The following is a 19960-nucleotide window of genomic DNA, read 5'->3' on the forward strand; positions in this document are numbered from 1 at the left end:
CAATCTCTCTTGAGTATTTCAAGTAGCTTTTGCATTCATCTGCATCCCTTCTGAATTCATCCCTCAAGTTATGCATGGGGGGGGTAGCTTTTAAATTTGCAAACCTGGCACTCTCCAGATGTTTCGTACCACAACACCCATCCGCCTCAGCCAGCGCCCGGGACAAATGCCACTGGGAACAGCACCGGTTGCCACACTTCAAAAGTGATATTGTAGAGTTGAAGACCCTTCATAAAAGGGCAACCAAGCTGATCAGGTAGTGGGAGCAGTTCCGCTACGAGGAAATGCTACGTCATTTGGAGCTTTTCAGGTTAGAAAAGATGTGAGGAAGGGGATGCGACAGAGGTGTATATAGAATAATACCTGATTTGAAGAAAATAAAAAGAGGCAAGTTTTTCTCCCTCTCTTGTCATTCCAGATGCCAGGGTCATCCTGGAAGAGTCAGGACAGGCAAAAGGAAATTCTTCTTCACACAGAACATAGTTATATGGAATTCACTTCTGCAAAAGCTACTGGCGATAGCCACCACTTTGGATGGCTTTAAAAGGGGGAGTTGGACAATTTCCTGGAGGATAGGGCTGTCAACAGCTGCTAGCCCCGATGGCTATATTTTACCTCCACTATCAGAGACAGTAATGCCTCTGAGTACCTTATGCTGGGAATCACAAGCAGGGAGAGCGCTCTCGCACTCTCAGGTCCTGGTTTTGGGTTTCCCAAACGAGGCATCTGGTTGGCCACTGTGAGAACGATGTTGGATTAGATGAGCCTTTCGGCCGGATTCAGCAAGTCCGTACGTATGTCCTTATGTTCACAGGTCAGCTCAAAGTCTCTCCAAGCATCAGCGGGAGGTTGCAAAGCCTCTCAAAGGCAGTTTGCACTCATGAGGATAACGCAAAACTGCTCTCTCTGTGTGTGTCTCTTTAGAATTCTGGCCAGCCTGCCGATCTCGGTGTCCTGGTGGGTGAGCCGAGTCTGGGCAGCCTCTCCAAATCAATATTTAATTAAAGAACTAAAAACTGATTGATGCTCAGCGCCCCCTGTGCTTTAGGAGGAAATTGGTTGAATCCCAAGGTGGAGAGGTGTAGTGGGGGCAGAGGGAGAAAGAGAGAAAGTGATCGATAACTATTAGTGTGACTATTATCTAAGCCATAATGAATTGAGGGTCAGGGATTGTGCTGACAGAACAGTGTTCTGCCAGCAAAGCTGATGCATAGGAGAAAGAGGAGAGGAAAAGGGGGGGGGATCTGTCAAGACAGCATCTAGCACACAAGGACTTTGCCAGGCTGGGGGAGCCTCTGGTCCATGGTCCACCTAAGGCCCAGGAGGGGTCCGAAACTGACCCCATCATTCTGCCCGGACGCTGAGGTCCAGCGCCGAGGGCCTTCTAGCAGTTCCCTCATTGCAAGAAACAAAGCTACAGGGAACCAAACGGAGGGCCTTCTTGGTCGTGGCGCCCGCCCTGTGGAACGCCCTCCCATCAGATGTCAAAGCGATAAACAACTACCTGACATTCAGAAGACATCTTAAGGCAGCCCTGTTCAGGGAAGTTTTTAATGTGTGACATTTTAGTGTATTTTTGGTCTCTGTGGAAGCCGCCCAGAGTGGCTGGGGAAACCCAGCCAGATGGGCGGGGTACAAATAATAAATTATTATTATTATTATTATTATTATTATTATTATTATTATTATTATTATTATTATTCATAAGAACACAAGCAAAGCCTGATGGATAAGGCCAATGGCCCATCTAGTCTAGAATCCTGTTCTCACAGTGGGAAACCTGAAATCTGGACCCCGGCACATGAGTGCTCCCCGCTCCTGTCGTTCCCAGCAATGAGAATTCAGAAGCATTGCTGCCTGATTTTGGAGGCACAGCACAGCCATCATCCATTAAGTCACACCCTCCATGGATTCATCTAATGCCATTTTAAAGCTATTCAGGTTTGTGGCCATCACTGCCTTCTGTGGGAGTCCCACAGTTTAACTATGTGCCGCATGAAAAAGTGCTTTCCTTTTTATCCATCCTGAATGTTCCGACGTTCAGCTTCACTGGAGATTGCAACGCTATGAGAGAGGGATAAAAACTTTCTTCCATCCACTTTCTCCACGCTACTCATAATTGCATAAGCTTCTGTTGTGTTGCCTCTTTCTCGCCCTTTCTCTAAACTAAACAGTCCCAATTGCTTTATCCAAGCCATGCCCGTCTGCCCTTCACCCGTCATCTAAAGATAACAGGTGAAGATCTTGCAATCAAGAGCCTTCAGGCACACACCCAAATTGCTCCTTGTCCCAACCAGACTTGCATTTGATGACTTGCCTTTGGCGCCAGATGCAAACCCTGCTGGAACTGCTTCCACCCGGGAACACCCAAGCACAACTAGTCCCTGTCAAAAGTGAGGTTTGCAGCTGTGGTTGGTTGCACTTGGGAGTTCCCAGTTCCCAGGGGGCGGTTGCTGTCAGCACCACCGCCAATTCCACTGGGATGAGCTGCAGTTGGGAGAGTTCCCTGAGAACTGCAAGGTCTGCAGTCAGCACCCATCAGCTGACCCACTACTCCACTGAAACACAGTAGATGTTGCAAAGGGTCTTATATGTCCAGCAGGGCAGCATGACTTACCGGTACAGTTTCCTTCGTCGCTACTGTCTGAGCAATCCAGGAACCCGTCACATCTCTCCGTCATGGTGATGCAAGCCTCTCCATCTTCACACTTGAACCCATTAGGGCACGACAAGGTGCTGTGAGTAGCTGGAACACAGAAAGAATAAGGCCGTGCACACATTACCATTTACTCTGCCTGCAATGCGTTCCCACCTCCAGTGTTTAAAGCCGAGTACGCATGACGTTAACCACAATCCACAAATATCCCATAGTTCCTTGAGAAATACTTCTGTTTGGTGTATAGGTAAAGGTAGAAGTGTTTGGATTTGATATCCCGCTTGATCACTACCCAAAGGAGTCTCAAAGCGGCTAACATTCCCTTCCTCCCCCACAACAAACACTCTGTGAGGTGAGTGGGGCTGAGAGCCTTCAAAGAAGTGTGACTAGCCCAAGGTCACCCAGCAGCTGCATGTGGAGGAGCGGAGACGTGAACCCAGTTCCCCAGATTACGAGTCTACCGCTCTTAACCACTACACCACACTGGCTCCCACACTGGGTAAAGGGACCCCTGACCGTTAGGTCCAGTTGCAGACGACTCTGGGGTTGCAGTGCTCATCTTGCTTTACTGGCCAAGGGAACTGGCGTACAGCTTCCGGGTCATGTGGCTAGCATGACTAAGCCGCTTCTGGAGAACCAGAGCAGCGCACGGAAATGCCGTTTACCTTCCCGCCAGAGTGGTACCTATTTATCTACTTGCACTTTGACATGCTTTCGAACTGCTAGGTTGGCAGGAGCACGGACTGAGCAACGGGAGCTCACCCCGTCGCAGGGATTCGAACCGCTGACCTTCTGATCAGCAAGCCCTAGGCTCTGTGGTTTAAACCACAGTGCCACCCGCGTCCCTCAAAACAAGATGTGTACAGTTGAAACAGTCATTGCATATGTGCAAATGACAGCACAGGTCAGATGGAGGCATCAATGAATTGAGGTTTGGGGACGGGGGCGTTGCAGGCACAGGGAGACAAGTCGGGTAAATGTTCCCTTCCCTATCAACAGCAAGCAAGAGGACTTCACTTGCAGATTCAAACCTCTCCCTAGGAGTGAGCCATTGCTTGGATATCCACAGGTACCTGTGGCCCTTGTGCCTTGTGCATAGACAGCCAGAGAAATAAAGAGGCCCGTTTTGCACAATCTGAACCAGAGTTTGAGGAGGGGCGATGACAAGCAGCCAGGGGTGCTCTGCTCAACACAATCCCAATAAGCACTTACGGCAGTTCAGTTCATCAGTGCCATCCTGACAGTCTCTCAAGCCGTCACAGCGCTTCCAATTTGGGACACATTTCTTCATCTGCTGGCACTCAAACTCAAATCGACTGCATCGTCCGGGGACACTGGGCGATGTTGAAGTTGCACCGATTGCTGGGCAGGCGGGGTAGAGAGAGAAGCATATTTTTAAAAAACCCACATTAGAAGCAAAACTAGATTCTGCATCTTTTATGTGCATTTCACTTTTATGACTTTCACTGGTCCAAAAAAAGAAAAAGTTGATTCGCTTTCCTTACCACCAGATGGCAGCCTCTGCCTGCCATGAGGGATGAGGACAACCTACAGCAGCCTCAAAAAAAGCTGAGCAAAGACTTCGTCCACCCTGCTAATGGGCTTCAGAAGGCTGGAGTGCTACTCCAGAGGAACCTCTGTCCCTGTTGCCACCTGCTGCTCCTCTAAGTCAGGTTTCCAAACTTCCTTCCTTCGGGGAAACGCCTTCTGCTCAAGAACCCTAGCACACTTTTCGGAATCGTTCTAAAGAGCTCGCTTAATCCATACCGGGCACTGAACAGACCCATGTGAACGAAGAGCAAATCTCAGGACACACCCAGACCACGGAGTGGTTTAACAACCAGTCCCTCTTCCCAGGGAACTGAATTGTAGCTCTAGGAGGTGGGGAGCTCCTAACAATTCTCAGCATCCTTAGCAAACTAGAGCTCTCAGAATTACTGGGTGGAAAGCTATGACTGTTTAAAGTGGTGCCATAGCACTTTAAATGTATGGTGTGGACGTGGCCACGTGGCCCCAGACAGACTTTTAGGGTTGCATACTGCAAGGAGATGTTAATGGTGGAGCCAGCCTGCCATTCCCGATCGGCTCAGGGAATCCCTGGACAAGCTTCTGAGCATGCCAGCCCCTGCCTTCAGTGCTCTATATTGTGGGATGTAACAGCACAAAAGCAGTCAAATACAATATTTCCTGTTTGCCCAGAGTGGACACACAGGGGAATAATAATAATAATAATAATAATAATAATAATAATAATAATAATAATAATAATTTATTATTTATACCCCGCCCATTTAGCTGAGTTTCCCCAGCCACTCTGGGCAGTCCCCAATCGAGTGTTAAAAACAATGCAGCATTAAATATTAACAACTTCCCTGAACAGGGCTGCCTTAAGGTGTCTTCTGAATGTCAGGTAATTATTTATCTCTTTGACATCTGGTGGGAGGGCGTTCCACAGGGCGGGCGCCACTACCGAGAAGGCCCTCTGCCTGGTTCCCTGTAACCTCACTTCTCACAATGAGGGAACCGCCAGAAGGCCCTCGGCGCTGGATCTCAGTGTCCAGCCAGGAGGACTTCCTGTCACACCTGGTCTGGAGCATCCTCCCCCTGTGTTTGACCAGGTAGATGGGTGTGACCCTAGCAGACCCTACAAAAGGGCTGGTCATGCAGCCATCTTCCTTTTTAGCCTTATTCCATATTTTTCGCCTTATTCCATCTTGCCTTTTGCTGTGTGCTGGCTCTCATGGGCTCACCCAGCAGCACATGGGCTCACCCCTCACAGAGGATGAACCCACGCTTTTCTTTGTAACTACTAGCTAAAGACTGCCTTCGGGAGCATACTGTAAACTGAATGTAAGTAAACCTTATCATTACTTTTAAAAGAAAACTGTTGTGTCATTATTGTTTTCAAGAGGGAACTATCCAATCTGGACAAGCCGGACTGGATTGCTAAACTCAAACGGTTCTAACGAATCCATCAACTAGCTACTTGCAATGTACAAGGGAATGTGCTCTGCTACTAGCTCACTAGCGTGAGTGAGGAAGGATAGGATTTAATCAATATATCCTCTCCTACTATCCTCAACACTCCCACACATATGACCCCTTAGCTTTCTCCTCAGTCCCTTTTCAATGCAATGTAGACCACAAGCCCAGTGTGGGGTGGGGGGGGGGAGGCAGATGAAGAAGCTGTAGAAAAATTAAAACAGGAGCAGCGCTTAGCGAGGGAGCCTTACGTGTCGTGGGGCAAGCATCCTCGTCAGAGCCGTCTGCACAGTCCCGGTATCCGTCACAAACCCAGCTGTTCATGATGCAAGCACCGCCATTGCACCGGAAGTGGTTAGGCGAACACGTGGCAGGGGCCAAGGTGGTGGCGGGGACGACAGCTGAACCTAAAATTAAACCGGTAAGACGGGATCTCATCAAGAACAGCCTAGGGCAACCTGACCGCGGGTCTAGCAAGTCCTCCAAACAACTCCTTCCTTTTGCTCACTTTCTTACCTCCGCAGGCCTTCTCATCGGACCAGTCGCCACAGTCGTTCTCTTTGTCACATTTCCACCTATTAGGGATGCAGTGCCCATTGTCACACTGGAACTGATAGTACCGAGAGCAGTTTGGGGCTTCGGTTGGGTTTTCTGAGGAGGACAAAGAGTTCCCATCATCTCCTGCCTACTAAGTGCAATTGAGTAAGCACGGAATAAAAGAAACCAAGGCTGAAACTGAGGCCTCATCAGCATTAAACGTTTAAAGCAGTTATCACACCACTTTAAACAGGCATGAATTAATCCCGGGAGCTGTAGTTTGTTAAGAGTGTTGGCGGTTGCTAGGAGGCCCCTATTCCCCTCACAGAACTATAATTCCCAGAGTGCTTTAACAGTCAAGCTCTCTTCACAGGGAACTCTGGAAATTGTAGCTCTGTGAGGAATTGCAGGATTTCATTGCAACAATCAATGCAGATCTCCCAAGTGTTGCCTTCCAGCTAGATCTGCAATTTTCTGTGCAAGTACATGGGCAAGGGATCTGGCGTGCTTCTTCTTTTAGAGTGTGTTTAGAAGAAGAAGAAGAGTTTGGATTTGATATCCCGCTTTATCACTACCCGAAGGAGTCTCATAGCGGCTAACATTCTCCTTTCCCTTCCTCCCCCACAACAAACACTCTGTGAGGTGAGTGGGGCTGAGAGACTTCAAAGAAGTGTGACTGGCCCAAGGTCACCCAGCAGCTGCATGTGGAGGAGCGGAGACGCGAACCCGGTTCACCAGATTACGAGACTACCGCTCTTAACCACTACACCACACTGGCTCACACTTACCTTGAAGTTCCATGGTAGGTAATGGAACTTCCACACTATTCTCTTGAAACGGAAGAATCTTGAGTTTTTCAGTGTTCCCTAAATGCTTAGCACCCTCCTAGGTGCTCTGCCCAAACACCTTCTCCAGAGTGACCCAGGAGCCAATCCTCTGGCTGGCTGCCTTCCTGTCACTCTGTTTGGCACCAATCAGCACAAAGGGTGAGAATGCTTCATCTCATGCCGTTTAAAAAGCTCCCCTTTGATGCTGATTGGACGACTCTTGGATGATGGAGACAGAAAGCCGGCTACAGAAATAGTAACGGATCTTCAGCCTCCTGCAACCATGGGCCATTACAGCACTGATGAGGAGACTCTGCCCCAAACAGACCCAACCCTTGGGTTCTAGCTCCATAGGGGGCTGCTCCTCATCTATTTCCATTATCAGAGGAGAGAGAGAGAGAGGATGAGGAGCAGGATTCTTTTTTCTTTCCTTTTTCTACTCACCACAGTTCGCCTCATCGGAATAGTCCCCACAGTCATCCATGCCGTCACATTTCCACACCAAACTAATGCACACACCATTTTGGCACTGGAAGCTAAACTGGTCACAAGTGTGGTGGAACTCAGGGTCTTGGGCTGCAAGTTAAAGAATTGATTTTGTTGTTTTAGAAACAACCACAAATGGCATTTTCCAAGTCTGTGCCTCCTTGGCGATTGCTGCCTCCTCCCCACCTAGCATATGTAAGAGCTGCAGTGATAAGGCAATGTTTTCATATTCCACCCCGTCACTGCCTCTTCCATTTGGTATACATGTGGACAAGGCAGAAGAGAGCCTATACCATGGGTAGGCAAACTAAGGCCTGGGAGCCGGATCTGGCCCAATCGCCTTCTAAATCTGGCCCGCGGACGGTCCCGGAATCATTGTGTTTTTACATGAGTAGAATGTGTGCTTTTATTTAAAATGCATCTCTGGGTTATTTGTGGGGCATAGAGATTCGTTCATCCCCCCCCCAAAAAAAATATAGTCCAGCCCACCACATGGTTGAGGGACAGTGGACCGGCCCCCTGCTAAAAAAGTTTGCTGACCCCTGGCCTATACAGTTCTTGCTGAGGCTGTGTTGGATCCTCCCCTTTCAGCCTGAGCATTTGTACTATGCTAAAATACAGAGGGGCCCAACCCACTCTGCGACCCTCGGCAACGTCCAAGAAAAAAACATACTAAAGCCGCAAAGAAAATATTTTGTGTGTCATGAGTTGTTAACAAAAGCACATGCATCCGCTAGTGTACTCATTTTGTTTAATATTAAACGAATCGAATCTACCAATTGGGTATTTTATTATATATGTTTAATTAAATATATTAATTGTCTATATTGCCTATATTAATTGCGCACATTGTGTTCACTGTAGGTCAATTGCCTTGATTGTATGTATATTAATTAGGTGCATTGTGTATACTAAATGATATTAACTATACAGGGGTACCTTGGTTTATGAACTTAATCCAGAAGTCCGTTCTTAATCCAAGGCGTGCTTTCCGGTAGCAGCAGGGGACTCAATTTACAAATGGAACACCCTCAACAGGAAGCGGAACGTGTTGTGCTCCCAAGGCAAAGTTCACAAACCAAAACACCTACTTCCGGGTTAGCAGCGTTCTTAATCCAAGTTGCTCATAAACTAAGCTGTTCTTAAACCAAGGTACTATTGTACTGTGAACACTTTTAAATTTATGATATGGAAATTTAATTCAGGGTGTGGCACGCAGGTTCTGTGTCGAAGTACTCTTGCAGCCCACTTGGTATGAAAAGTTGGATGCACACCCACACCCCGTGATAACAGTTACTGTACAGCTTCCGGCTCACGATGAAGACTCCTTTTTATTTCAACAGTTTTCTCCTTCTGATTTTATGGTTAATTTTAAATGATTTTTAGGTTGTATCCCTTTTGTACTCTGCTTAGAAACTGCCATACTAAGCTATATATAAATCATTAAAATAAATAAATACTATGTGATTCTGCAATCACACATTACAAGCAATGGGGCTGAATTCAGCAACTGGGTTATCTAACACCTAGTGTTTATAATAGCACTTCAGAGATTGTTCAAAGGCTGCTTCGCATACATTATCTTCTTACCAGAACCTTGTAAGGCAACAGAGTATAGAGCTGAGCATATAGTGTAAATGTGAAATTTGCACCTGCGGCTTAGCCCACTTTTGCCTTTGGCCCCACCCACATGGGCATGTGGCCCCCTGAAAGCTTGCCCAGAAGGAAATGTGGCCCCTGGGCTGCAAAAGATTCCCTTCCTCTGCATTGCATTGGCTCAACAGCACAGAAACTGGAGATTCTGTAACATCTCTACAATTGTTTAATGAGAAAGCCCTTGGGGCTCTTTATTTCCAAGACAGGAAGGTTATATGAGAAAAGGTGGACCAGCTGCTGTTACGGAGTGCTTAATTACCATGGTGCCCAAGCCTTGCCCTGCTTGGAAGAAAAAAAAAACCAAGCAAAGCAAAAATTTTTTAACAATGCTTACAGCATCCTGCATAGGCAGAGTCTTCATCTGAGCCATCTCGACAGTGCACGGTGCCATCACACACCATGGAACGCAGCAAACACTGCTGCCGATTCTTACACACGAAATCCATGTAGCGCGTACAGATGGGCTCTGCAGACAGCCAAGCAATCAGACAGAAAATAGAGTTTTAAAAGGTGAAGAGAACCAGGATTGTGTTTTCCTCCCCCCCTCCCCAACATGTCCTTTAGAATGGACTCTCCTTTTGCTATTTCCTTTGGCTCATCGCCTGCTCGTTCAGTGAATGGCCTGGTTGAATGTAACAGTAAACTGTGGTTTAATAAAACCTCAGTAGACCGCTGTTGAACATTATGCATGAAGCCTGCCCAGGGTTTAAAGCGGTGGGGCAATTTATCTCCTGACATTCCTGGATCATTTCATTTTTTAATTTGTATACCATATTTCTATCTTACAATACTCAAGGTGGTTTACAAGCTGAAGAAACAAAAAATGTACATCTTATAACAATCTAATGCAATACAAAAACGTGATAATAAAACTTTAAAAGAGGCAACCTACATCAAAAAGGTAACATTCAACAATCATTAGAATAGTATTAAATAATAATACCTTCCTCACACCACCAAGACCCCCTATCATCCCAGCGCACAACCCCACAGACGCACTCACCACAATGCTCTTCGTCAGAGCCGTCAGAGCAGTCGCGGACCCCATTGCAGCGCTTGCTGGAAGGGATGCAACCCCCGTTAGGGCACTGGAAGCCGTTGCACTTCTTCTCTGCTCAGTTCAGTTCAATTGTAATAACAGAACAAACACAGAAAACATTCAATGACGAACAACTTCCAGGGTGTGCCTCCATAGATCCAAAATGCTCCACCAAAGCGGGGCCAGGTAGAGAATTATATGGCTGGCATGAACATCAAGCCCAGACCAAGAGTGAACACACAAGACTTCCTTCACCAGGAAGGGTGAAATTGCAGAAATTGGATCACATCTATCTATCTATCTATCTATCTATCTATCTATCTATCTATCACATTTATATCCCACTTTTTCTCCAAGCAGACCAACAACAAACCTGTGAGAAGCAGTGACTGGCTCTAAGTCACTAAGTAAGCTTCACGGCTGAGTAGGGATTTGAACCCTGGTCTCCCAAGGTCCTCATCCAACACTTTAACCACTATACCACACTGGCTCTAACCAATGGCCCCTGAATAAAGGAAGAGTGTTGGGTTTTTCACAAGGTTCACCCAGGACTCCTCTCCTCCCATTCCCTAACCAAAGGATAAGAAACAATGGAACAGGAGGTTTTTTTTAAAAAACCACCCTGTTTCTACAGAGAAAGCAGGGCAGGAACTGGGACGGAGTTCCTCCCACGTCACAAGGGACGGTGTCTAAAACAGCCTCTCCCAACCTGGTGTCATGCAGATATTGTTGGATATCCTTCCATCCCTGACCACTGACCATGCCGATAGGAATTGGAAGCCAACAACTGATGGAAGTCATCAGGCTGGGGAAGATAGTCTTAAGGTTTCTTCCAAGACATTTGGAGTCCTTTTTAGGTGTACCTTGGAGGTGGGTGGATTGTGGATGTTAACAAAGACACAATGCAGGTCGCATCCAAATTCCATCAAGTCTAGCACCTGGAGTCAGCACTACAGGAGTCAGCCTGATGCTGCTGCGAAATCAGCCTCAACAGCTGTTCAGTGGCATTCAGATGGACTGAGGTTTCGGGCCTAGGTCTTGGAAGATGGAGACCCATGCCGCCATCATTGCCAATAGGTAGACCAAACTATGCTGCAGTCCCAGCCAGTATGAAAAAAGGTCAGGGCTGATGGGAGTTGTAGTCTAACAATATCTGAAGGGTCAAATGTCATGGAAAGCTGGTCTAAATGCTGAGGTGGGAATGAGTGGGAGGAGTACCTCACTCCACATTCTCTCTTCTGGAAAGAGACATGTGAAATCATACCTGGGAAGGCCAACCCATAGCTTGTTCCACTGAATGAGTGAAACCTCCTAATAGGGCTGGTGTGGCCAACATGGCAGCCTCCACATGTTTCAAACTGCAACTCTCGTCAGCTCTGACCATTGGCCACGAAGGCTGGAGCACATGGGTGTTGTAGTCCAATAACATCTAGAGGGCGCCATGCTAGCTAACTCTGTATTAAGGGTCCTAGTCCCCAGACAAACATCCCAAGACCTCCTTCTCTCCTCAAGTGTGCTGCGGACTGTCCATTTAGGCAGAGGGAAACCATCTTCCACCCTCCCCAGTGCAGCTGAGAGCCCCTCCCATACCACAGTTGGTGGGGTCCTCATCAGATCCATCTTGGCAGTCGGCGTCACCATCACACGCCCACCTCTGGGGGATGCAGTGCCCATTATGGCACTGGAAGCTGGAGGCTTCGCAAGTGTGGTACACTGCTGAAAAGCAAAAACAGTGGAGACACCGTTGAGAGGTGACCTTAAGTGGTAAGAACAAGGTGTCTGACACCGACTCAAGAGCACTGGTCCATCTGGCTCTGGATTACCTACGCCCATCAGAAGCAGCTCTCCGGGGCTTCAGGAAGGAGTCTTTACCTGCCCTACATAGAGATGCCAGAATCAAATAACTGCACAGTTGGAAGGGTCACCTAATTCAACTCCCTGCAATGCAGGAAAAACAGTTAAGGACCCCTTGAAAGATGGTCATCCAACCTCTGTTGGAAAACCTCCATTGAAGGAGAGTCCACCACCTTCTGGGGGAGTCCACTGTTGGACAGCTCTTACAGTCAGAAGGTTCTTCCCAATGTTTAGTTGGAATCTCTTTTCTTGTGATTTGAATCTACTAGTCCAGGTCCTACCCTCTGGAGCAGCAGAAAACAAGCTTCCTCCATCTTCTATGTGACAGCCTCTTCTGATATTGGAAGAGGGCTATCGTATCACCTCTCAGATCTTCTCTTCTCCAGGCTAAACTTATCCAACTCTCTCAAACCACTTCTTATAAGATTTGGTTTACAGACCCGCGGTTGATTACAAGGAACCTTACAAGGGTATATTTTAAAGGTCTGACAGCCTACATTGCCACGTTTCCCTTATTTCATGATTTTAAATCTCTGCTGGGGTTCTCTCATCAAAGAGTACTTTCCCAAACGTGGATCTTGGCATCCAGGAATACTCCTTTTATATACCCCCCCCCCGCCACTAAACCAAGATATCTAAGGAGGCATGTTCAATGATGGAGAGGCTGAGCCAGCGCAAACCGCAACTCAGCAGGAGAAGAAAAATGTATCCTGTATATTGTGGGGTTTTGAGGTCTATATACTGAGACCTTTAGCAGGTGCCACAGGAGGAAGGCACAAGGCTGGGTTAAGGAAGCAAAAGCTGATGAGCTTTTAGGATTTCATATTGTCAGTGGGGGGGGGGATATTGCCAATATAGAAAAATATATTGCCAGGACTCTATTTCTCAAGAAAGGAAGTAACGTTTGCCATAATTGAATTGCACGCTACTTACTGCCAACATGCAAGTGACGTGCTTCCTGATATTCTAAGCTGCTATGCTCTTCCAGCAGTAATATTCTATTAAGAATCACTGTGAAATGCAATTATTTTTGATAAGAGGCATGAATTCAGCCTGCACAGCCGCCAGATGAGCTGCTTCTAAAATAACTGCTATCCTCAGATAATTTCAAGCCAGGCTTTAACAAAATAACATTCCACAACAACAACAGTCTTTTCAGAGTGGGCTGCTGTCCTATCAGTCTTGGAAACTCGCAAGAAAGATAAGCCACTGCAATGTTATGTATGTCCCTCGAGGAGTACCTATGTCATGAGAATACCAGCTGCTCCATCCTGACAGCCCTCAGGGACGTGAAGACAAATACAGTCAAGTGAGAGCCAATAAAATATCTTTGCTCAATTCCAAATGGTGGTTTCGACCTACAGAGCCTTATAATATCAGGCTTCGGGCCCTGATATCTCAAGGATCAGCTCTCCCCAGATGAACCAACCTGGACCCTGTGATCATCACTGGTGGTCCATCTCAGTGTGCCACCTTCATGGGAGGTCCAGAGGATGGCAACATGAGAAGGGCCTTTTCAGTGGTGGCTCCCTGCTTGTGGAATGCTTTTCCTGGGCAGGCTCAACTGGTGCCATCTTTATCTATTTTTATGTGCCATGAAAAAGCTTTCCTCAGGCATTTGGCCCTTAATTTGAAGCATCTTGTGGCCTCTTTTAGTGGGGCAGGATCTCTTGAGACCTGTCTTTCATTTGCACAGACAGTGTTTCTTAGGTTTTCATTGGTTGCGTTTGTTGAAATTGGTTTTGGTATTTTCTATCGTAAGTCGCTTTGGGTGACTTTCGTGAGGGAAGTGACTAGTAAATAGAAATCGTAATAGCTAAGCAACATTGTGAGGAGCGACCACAGTTCTGTGACGGGGCACTCAGTTTGTTATGCATGCAGGTTCTTCAAAGGCGGGAAACTCTGAGGTTTCAAAGGAAGACTTTGTCCCTCCTTTCCCACAGAGGCCACAGTTCGCTTCCTCCCTTGGTTCAGAGCATACCTACTTAGACACAGCTCTTCGCCTGTCTCTCTCCTCCCCTCAGGCTTTTAAGTTATTTTCTTCCCTCCCTCTTTCTTCCAGCTGTGCCCCAATTCACCAGCATCAAATACAAAAAGCAAAAGCAGCCTATCTCCTCAGTCTCCTCTTTCCCCTCAGAGCTTATCTTTTTCCTGCCCTTTCCCCCCTTAATGCCTTCATGGCAAAAACAGTGAGGAAAACATCAAGGGACTGATTTCATAGGGGGGGGGCAAAGGGGAATTATTTTGCTGCTGAGGGGGAAGATTCACTCTCTTCACTGGCAAGAGACTGATAATTCCGTTGCTGAATTCTAATTTCTCCCCTCTTGTGTAGAAGTCAAGAGGTGTGCAGAACAAGGGGTGTGTGTGTGTGTGTGTGTGTGTGTGTGTGTGTGTGTGTGGAATATTTTTTAATCCTGGGGCTAGAATTCAGTGCTTAAGCCCTGGCAAATTTGCTCTGAATAAGTGTTACCATTCCTTCTTCTTACAAACAATTCTGTTTTCTCCTCTCCATAATTTCCTTGGACATGCATAGGTACATGTCCTTCCTAAGGGATGTATCCTTAGTTTTAATATTTATGAACTGCCTCTCTGCCCAAAGACTTTAGGCAAGGTGCATCTCTGATAATAAAAACGTTACATTTCCTCAAAAGTTGCCAACCAGTTTTAAACACTGCAGGCAAAGACAGAAGAACAGAATTTACAAAAAAAGGGGGGGGGGACAACTGCAGTTGAACAGCATCAAAAGTGACAAAAAAGTGATTTTTCTTAATAAATAGTAACTTGGATAAAATATACCAGGGTGAGAATTAGTTGTAGTATTTGTAGTCTACTGTGTTATTGACATACTTTCCCTCCGCATAATACATTTAGAATGATGTGCAGGGAATTTGTCTTCAAAAAGAGAGGAAAAGGGAATCAAGAGTTATTTTATTTAATTGTTAAACTTCTATCCCACAAAAGAGAGTGATAGAAAAATCAGTATTTTGCCACTGAAGATTACCCCACAAGTGCAAAATAATTCTCCAGTAGCTTTTAACAAAAAAACAAACAAAATATGTGGTCAAACCAAAATGCTAAAGAGTAATCAGGTCATTATCAATTCCCACCAAGGATTTATTGCTTGCATAAAATGGGAAAAAAGAGCTCACTAGTGCAGTTTGCTTCATCAGACCAGTCTCGGCAATCGTTATCCCCATCACACTTCCATGACAGGCGAACACACATCCCTGAGTTGCAGCTGAATTCATCCTCGCGGCACTGGTGGGTTTCTGCAAACATGGGGGCAGGGGGGGGGAAAGACCCAGGGAAGGGAGTGTGAGAATTCAAATACAAAGTACTGAGTTATAGTGAAAGAATGGGTTTCTTATCCAAGTTATACCGTTTTCCTACTGATGGGGCAGCTGCTTGCAGGGACCAGGTAACACAGGTCCTAAAGGATCTCGCCTGGCTCCCAGTACATTTCTGAGCACAATTCAACATGTTGGTGCTGGCCTTTAAAGTCCTAAATGGCCTCAGCCCAGTATAACTGAAGGAGCATCTCCACCCTCACCATTCAGCCCGGACACTGAGGGCCTCCTCCAAAGGTCTTCTGCTGGTTCCCTCACTGAGAAGTGAAGTTACAAGGAACCAGGCAGAGGGCCTTCTCGGTGGTGGTGCCCGCCCTGTGGAACGCCCTCCCATCAGATGTTAAGGAGATAAAGAACTACACAAAAGGGTTGGCAGACCCTGGGTTACACACTGCCTAAGCAGCAAATTCACCATATGTGTAAAGAGCCCCTGAGATGTGTGGTGCTGTCACACTTACCACAGTGGCTCTCGTCACTGTTGTCTCCACAATCATCCTCCAGGTCACACTTGTAGGACAGCGGGACGCAGGTCCCCGACTCGTGGCACCGGAACTGAGTGTCAACATCACACACAGTGGTTGCTATTGGGAGGGGAGGAAAGAGCAATATTTGGAGAGCCTAAATGAGTCACCACGAGAGACCAGCAGCTTTATTAAAATAAACCCAGGCAGTCGAAGCGTGTTTCTCCTTAGCCTGGCAGATAGTGGGGAGCCATTCCATGTGGCCATCCTTAAAATTTCCCTGTCTGAACTGTGTCTTGGACATGCCATGATCTACAACGACTCTGTCCCCAATCTTGGCAGAGAGCCAGAGCAAAGTTGTAGCTGTGGGACCAGAAATTCAGTTACCATCATCTGCAGGTAAAGGATTTCATTTGACCGGGTTCACAAAGACCTCAATTGGAACCCTGGAGAGCTGCTGCCTACCAGAGCTGGAAGACACAAACACTCCAAGCTACATCGGTGGTTCAACTTTTGCAGTCCGCAAATTCCAAATTGAGACAAATTCCAAATTGAAGCAGACTTACCACTGCTTCAATATTTTTTTAAAAAAAAGAAATATCTCATTCTCTTTAAAAGTGCTCCTAAACTAAAAAAGAGACTACCCCATGTGGCCTAAGTCAGGCGTGTGTTCGGAGGCTGCAGCATGTCTGACTGGAAACTTAAAATGGTGACAGCGCCCGAGTCCCCCTCTTGAAGACATCTGACTCCTTGTGTGCTGTGGATGAGATCTATGATGACAGGCCAGGAAGAGTTGCAGCAGCAACACTAACTATAAATATGCTCAGCGGAAGTCTAACCTGTGCTGAAGCAACATCCAATATTGCCTGTGCTGCTCGTCTGTGAGTTCCCGTCATAACCTGAACTTTAAGACTCACTGAACAGTTCCTGGTAAGGCATCAAGGATATCAAGCCACACAACAGCGCTGGAAGAATTAGGACACTCAGCACATAGAACTGCACCTGTATATATTACAGTGGACGCTCAGGTTGCGAATGTGATCTGTGCGGATGCACGTTCACAACCTGCAGTGTTTGCAACCCGCAGCGGCGCATCTGTGCACGTGCGGGTTGCGATTCAGCGCTTCTGCGCATGCACAAAGCACGATTTTGTACTTCTGCGCACGTGCAACCACCGAAACCCGGAAGTAACCCGTTCCGGTACTTCCAGGTTTCAGCGGGTCTGTGACCCGAAAAAACACAACCTGAAGCGTCTGTAACCCGAGGTATGACTGTATATGTCTTTCCTGCTCCTCTCACACCTCCCTTTCCTCTTGCCAAAAATCAAAAAAGCTTCTCAAGAAAGGGAACTGTTTGGTGTATGCTCCCGTGCAAATCAACTTGAGGGAACCAGAGCGGCGATGTTGACTTACGGCAATTCTTCTCGTCGCTCATATCCCCACAGTCGTTGTCGTTGTCGCACTGCCAAATGCTGTTGATGCAATTCCCGTTCGAACATCTGTACTGGTTGGAGAGACAGGTGTTTTCTGGTACACAGTGGCAGAGAAGGGCAGGTGAGGAAACCAGCACAGACAAACAAAAAATTAAAAGGAAAGTATAGCCAGGCTTCAATGAACAATGCAGCGTTAAGAAGCCAGGTCCCAGAAAAGCTTTAGAATGTCACATCTGAACCATACATTTAAAGCTCTGTCATGCCACTTTAACAGACATAGCTTCCCCCAAAGGATTCTGGGCGCTGTGGTTTGTTAACTATGCCAAGAGCTGCTAGGAGACCCCTATTCCCCTCACAGAGCTACAGTTCTCATAGTAGTTTGGGACTTTGGCCCCTCACTGTAGACAAGGGGCAGGATTTAGCCCTCCAACAGAAATAGCACAACAGCTTAGGACCAGTTTACCAGAGAGATTGCCTTAGCCTAAATATGCCTACTCGACCGCTGAACTAGCAATGTTACAGGCGCTGCATAACGCTCATTCCACATTTGTAAGCAATCAATCTTGTAGTGTGACAGCACCCAAACTTTGGAACTTTCTGCCTATTGACATCAAGCAGTCGCCTTCACTGTACTCGTTTGGCGCCTGCTAAAAACATATTTAGGAAAGCCTACCCAAGCCTCGGCCCTGTATACCTGATGGAACATCTCCATCCCCATCGTTCTGCCTGGACACCGAGGTCCAGCGCGGAGGGCCTTCTGGCAGTTCCCTCACTGAGAGAAGTGAAGCTACAGGGAACCAGACAGAGGGCCTTCTCGGTGGTGGTGCCCGCCCTGTGGAACGCCCTCCCATCAGATGGTAAGGAGATAAAGAACTACACAACTTTTAGAAAACATCTGAAGGCAGCCCTGTATTGGGAACTTTTTAATCGTTGATGTTTTACTATGTTTTTATATGTACTGTAAACCACTCAGAGTGGCTGGGGAAACCCAGCCAGATGGGCAGAATATAAATATAAAAAGGTGCTGACCTTTAAAGCCCAAAATGGCCTCAGTCCTGTATACCTGAAGGAGCATCTCCACCCTCATCATTCAGCCCAGACACCGAGGTCCAGAACGAAGGGCCTTCTGGCGGCTCCCTCACTGCAAAAAGTGAGGTTACAGGGAACCAGGCAAAAGGGCTTCTCTGTAGTGGCACCTACCCTGTGGAACACCCTCCCATCAGATGTCAAGGAAATAAATAACTATCTGACTTTTAGAAGACATCTGAAGGCAGTCCTGTTTAGGGAAGTTTTTAATATTTGGTGTTTTATCGCTTTTTATTTTATTTATTATTAATATTTTGTTGGGAGCCGCCCAGGGTGGCTGGGAAAACCTAGCCAAATGGATGGGGTATAAATAATAAATTATGATTATGATAGAAAGCTGTCAGGTGTTTTAAACTGCTTTTTAGCTTATTGTTTGTTTTAATTGTTTAATTGTTTCTGAAAGTTTTTTATTTTTTACTGATAAATTGATGGTTTTATTCTTTTCATAAACCTGTCTAAGGTTTGCTTGTTTTTTTCACCATCAAGAGGTATATACATTTTATGAAATAAATGAGTATGTATAGCACACATTTATATCAGTTTCTGTACCACAGTAACTGTTATGTGTACTCTCCCGGTAAGCTCTAGGAATTGTAGTTTGACAGGCTTCCACAAAGCCCAGCTCAGTGTTTTCTAAACTTGGGTCTCCAGCTGTTTTTCTGGACTGCAACCCCCATCATTCCTAGCTAGCAAGATCAGTGGTCAGGGATGATGGGAACTGTAGTCCAACAAAAAGCTGGAGACCCAAGCTTGGGAAACACTGCCCTAGCTCTTCCTAACAGCTAACAGAACTACACTTCCCGGTTTCCCTTAAGAGAGAGTTACTGTTAATCCTGCAGTGCAGACATGCACAAACAGAAGAGATGCACACATCACATCAGAGTGTGGAGGTGTGCTTCTTACCTTCCTTTACACAGGTGCTGTTCTTCAAGAGATACCCAGGTGGGCAATCGCATCTCACTTCCCCAGATGGGAGCACATGGCTGGCAACTCCCTCGGGGCATTTACAGCTTCGGCTGTTGTTTGATCTTGGGAGGCACAAAAGGCTGCAAGGCTTAGAGATGCAAGCATTCTGCCCTGTCCAGAAGAAGGAGAGAGAGAGACATTGTAAAATCCTGCAGCTTCCAGAGATCGTCCTTCAGGATAATCCATTGAGTCATTATTTTATTTCCATCAACAGTGGGGGGAAGCATTTGCAGCCCGAGGGCCACATTCCCTTCGGGGCAATCTTCCAGGGGCCACTCGGGCAGCAAAAGTGGGCGGGACAATGTTACCGTATTTTCCGGCGTATAAGAAGACCCCCCAACTTTTCCTGTTAAAATACAGAGTTTGGGATATACTCACCATATAAGACTACCCCCGCCTGCAGCCAACTAGAGGCAGCCCCCCAACCTAAAGCCCGCCAAGCGCCACCCACCGAGTGCCGCCAGGGCAGAGCGCACTCCCCTCCGCTGCCTCTGCCATCGCAGCAGCAGTAGCCCAAGGCGAGCGAGCCCCGATCAGCCGTCCAGCAAAGCAGCGGGCTGCGCTCACCAGCTGGTAGTTCTGGCAGTTGTGGGGATGCCCAGCTCCTTGGAGCCCTGGCCGAAGCCGCGCC

The 19960-nt window shown here is 47.0% G+C and overlaps 1 protein-coding gene across 2 annotated transcripts in view; it reads right to left on the reverse strand.

Moving 5' to 3' along the window:
* Nucleotides 1–19960, reverse strand: part of SORL1 (sortilin related receptor 1) — a 114692-nt gene that overhangs the window by 24972 nt on the left and 69760 nt on the right. For both annotated transcript variants that reach the window (XM_082200926.1, XM_082200925.1), the window contains exons 22-33: nt 19267–19440; nt 17258–17371; nt 15843–15965; nt 15187–15306; nt 11774–11899; nt 10148–10255; nt 9479–9610; nt 7447–7578; nt 6155–6289; nt 5890–6045; nt 3869–4018; nt 2618–2746 (exon numbers count right to left, since the gene is read on the reverse strand). In XM_082200926.1, the coding sequence (XP_082057052.1) occupies nt 2618–2746; nt 3869–4018; nt 5890–6045; nt 6155–6289; nt 7447–7578; nt 9479–9610; nt 10148–10255; nt 11774–11899; nt 15187–15306; nt 15843–15965; nt 17258–17371; nt 19267–19440 (1599 nt within the window). The remainder of the gene's footprint in view (nt 1–2617; nt 2747–3868; nt 4019–5889; nt 6046–6154; nt 6290–7446; nt 7579–9478; nt 9611–10147; nt 10256–11773; nt 11900–15186; nt 15307–15842; nt 15966–17257; nt 17372–19266; nt 19441–19960) is intronic.

The sequence above is a fragment of the Podarcis vaucheri genome, assembly GCF_965113315.1.
Source record: "Podarcis vaucheri genome assembly, chromosome: 15".
Classification (NCBI taxonomy): domain Eukaryota; kingdom Metazoa; phylum Chordata; class Lepidosauria; order Squamata; family Lacertidae; genus Podarcis; species Podarcis vaucheri.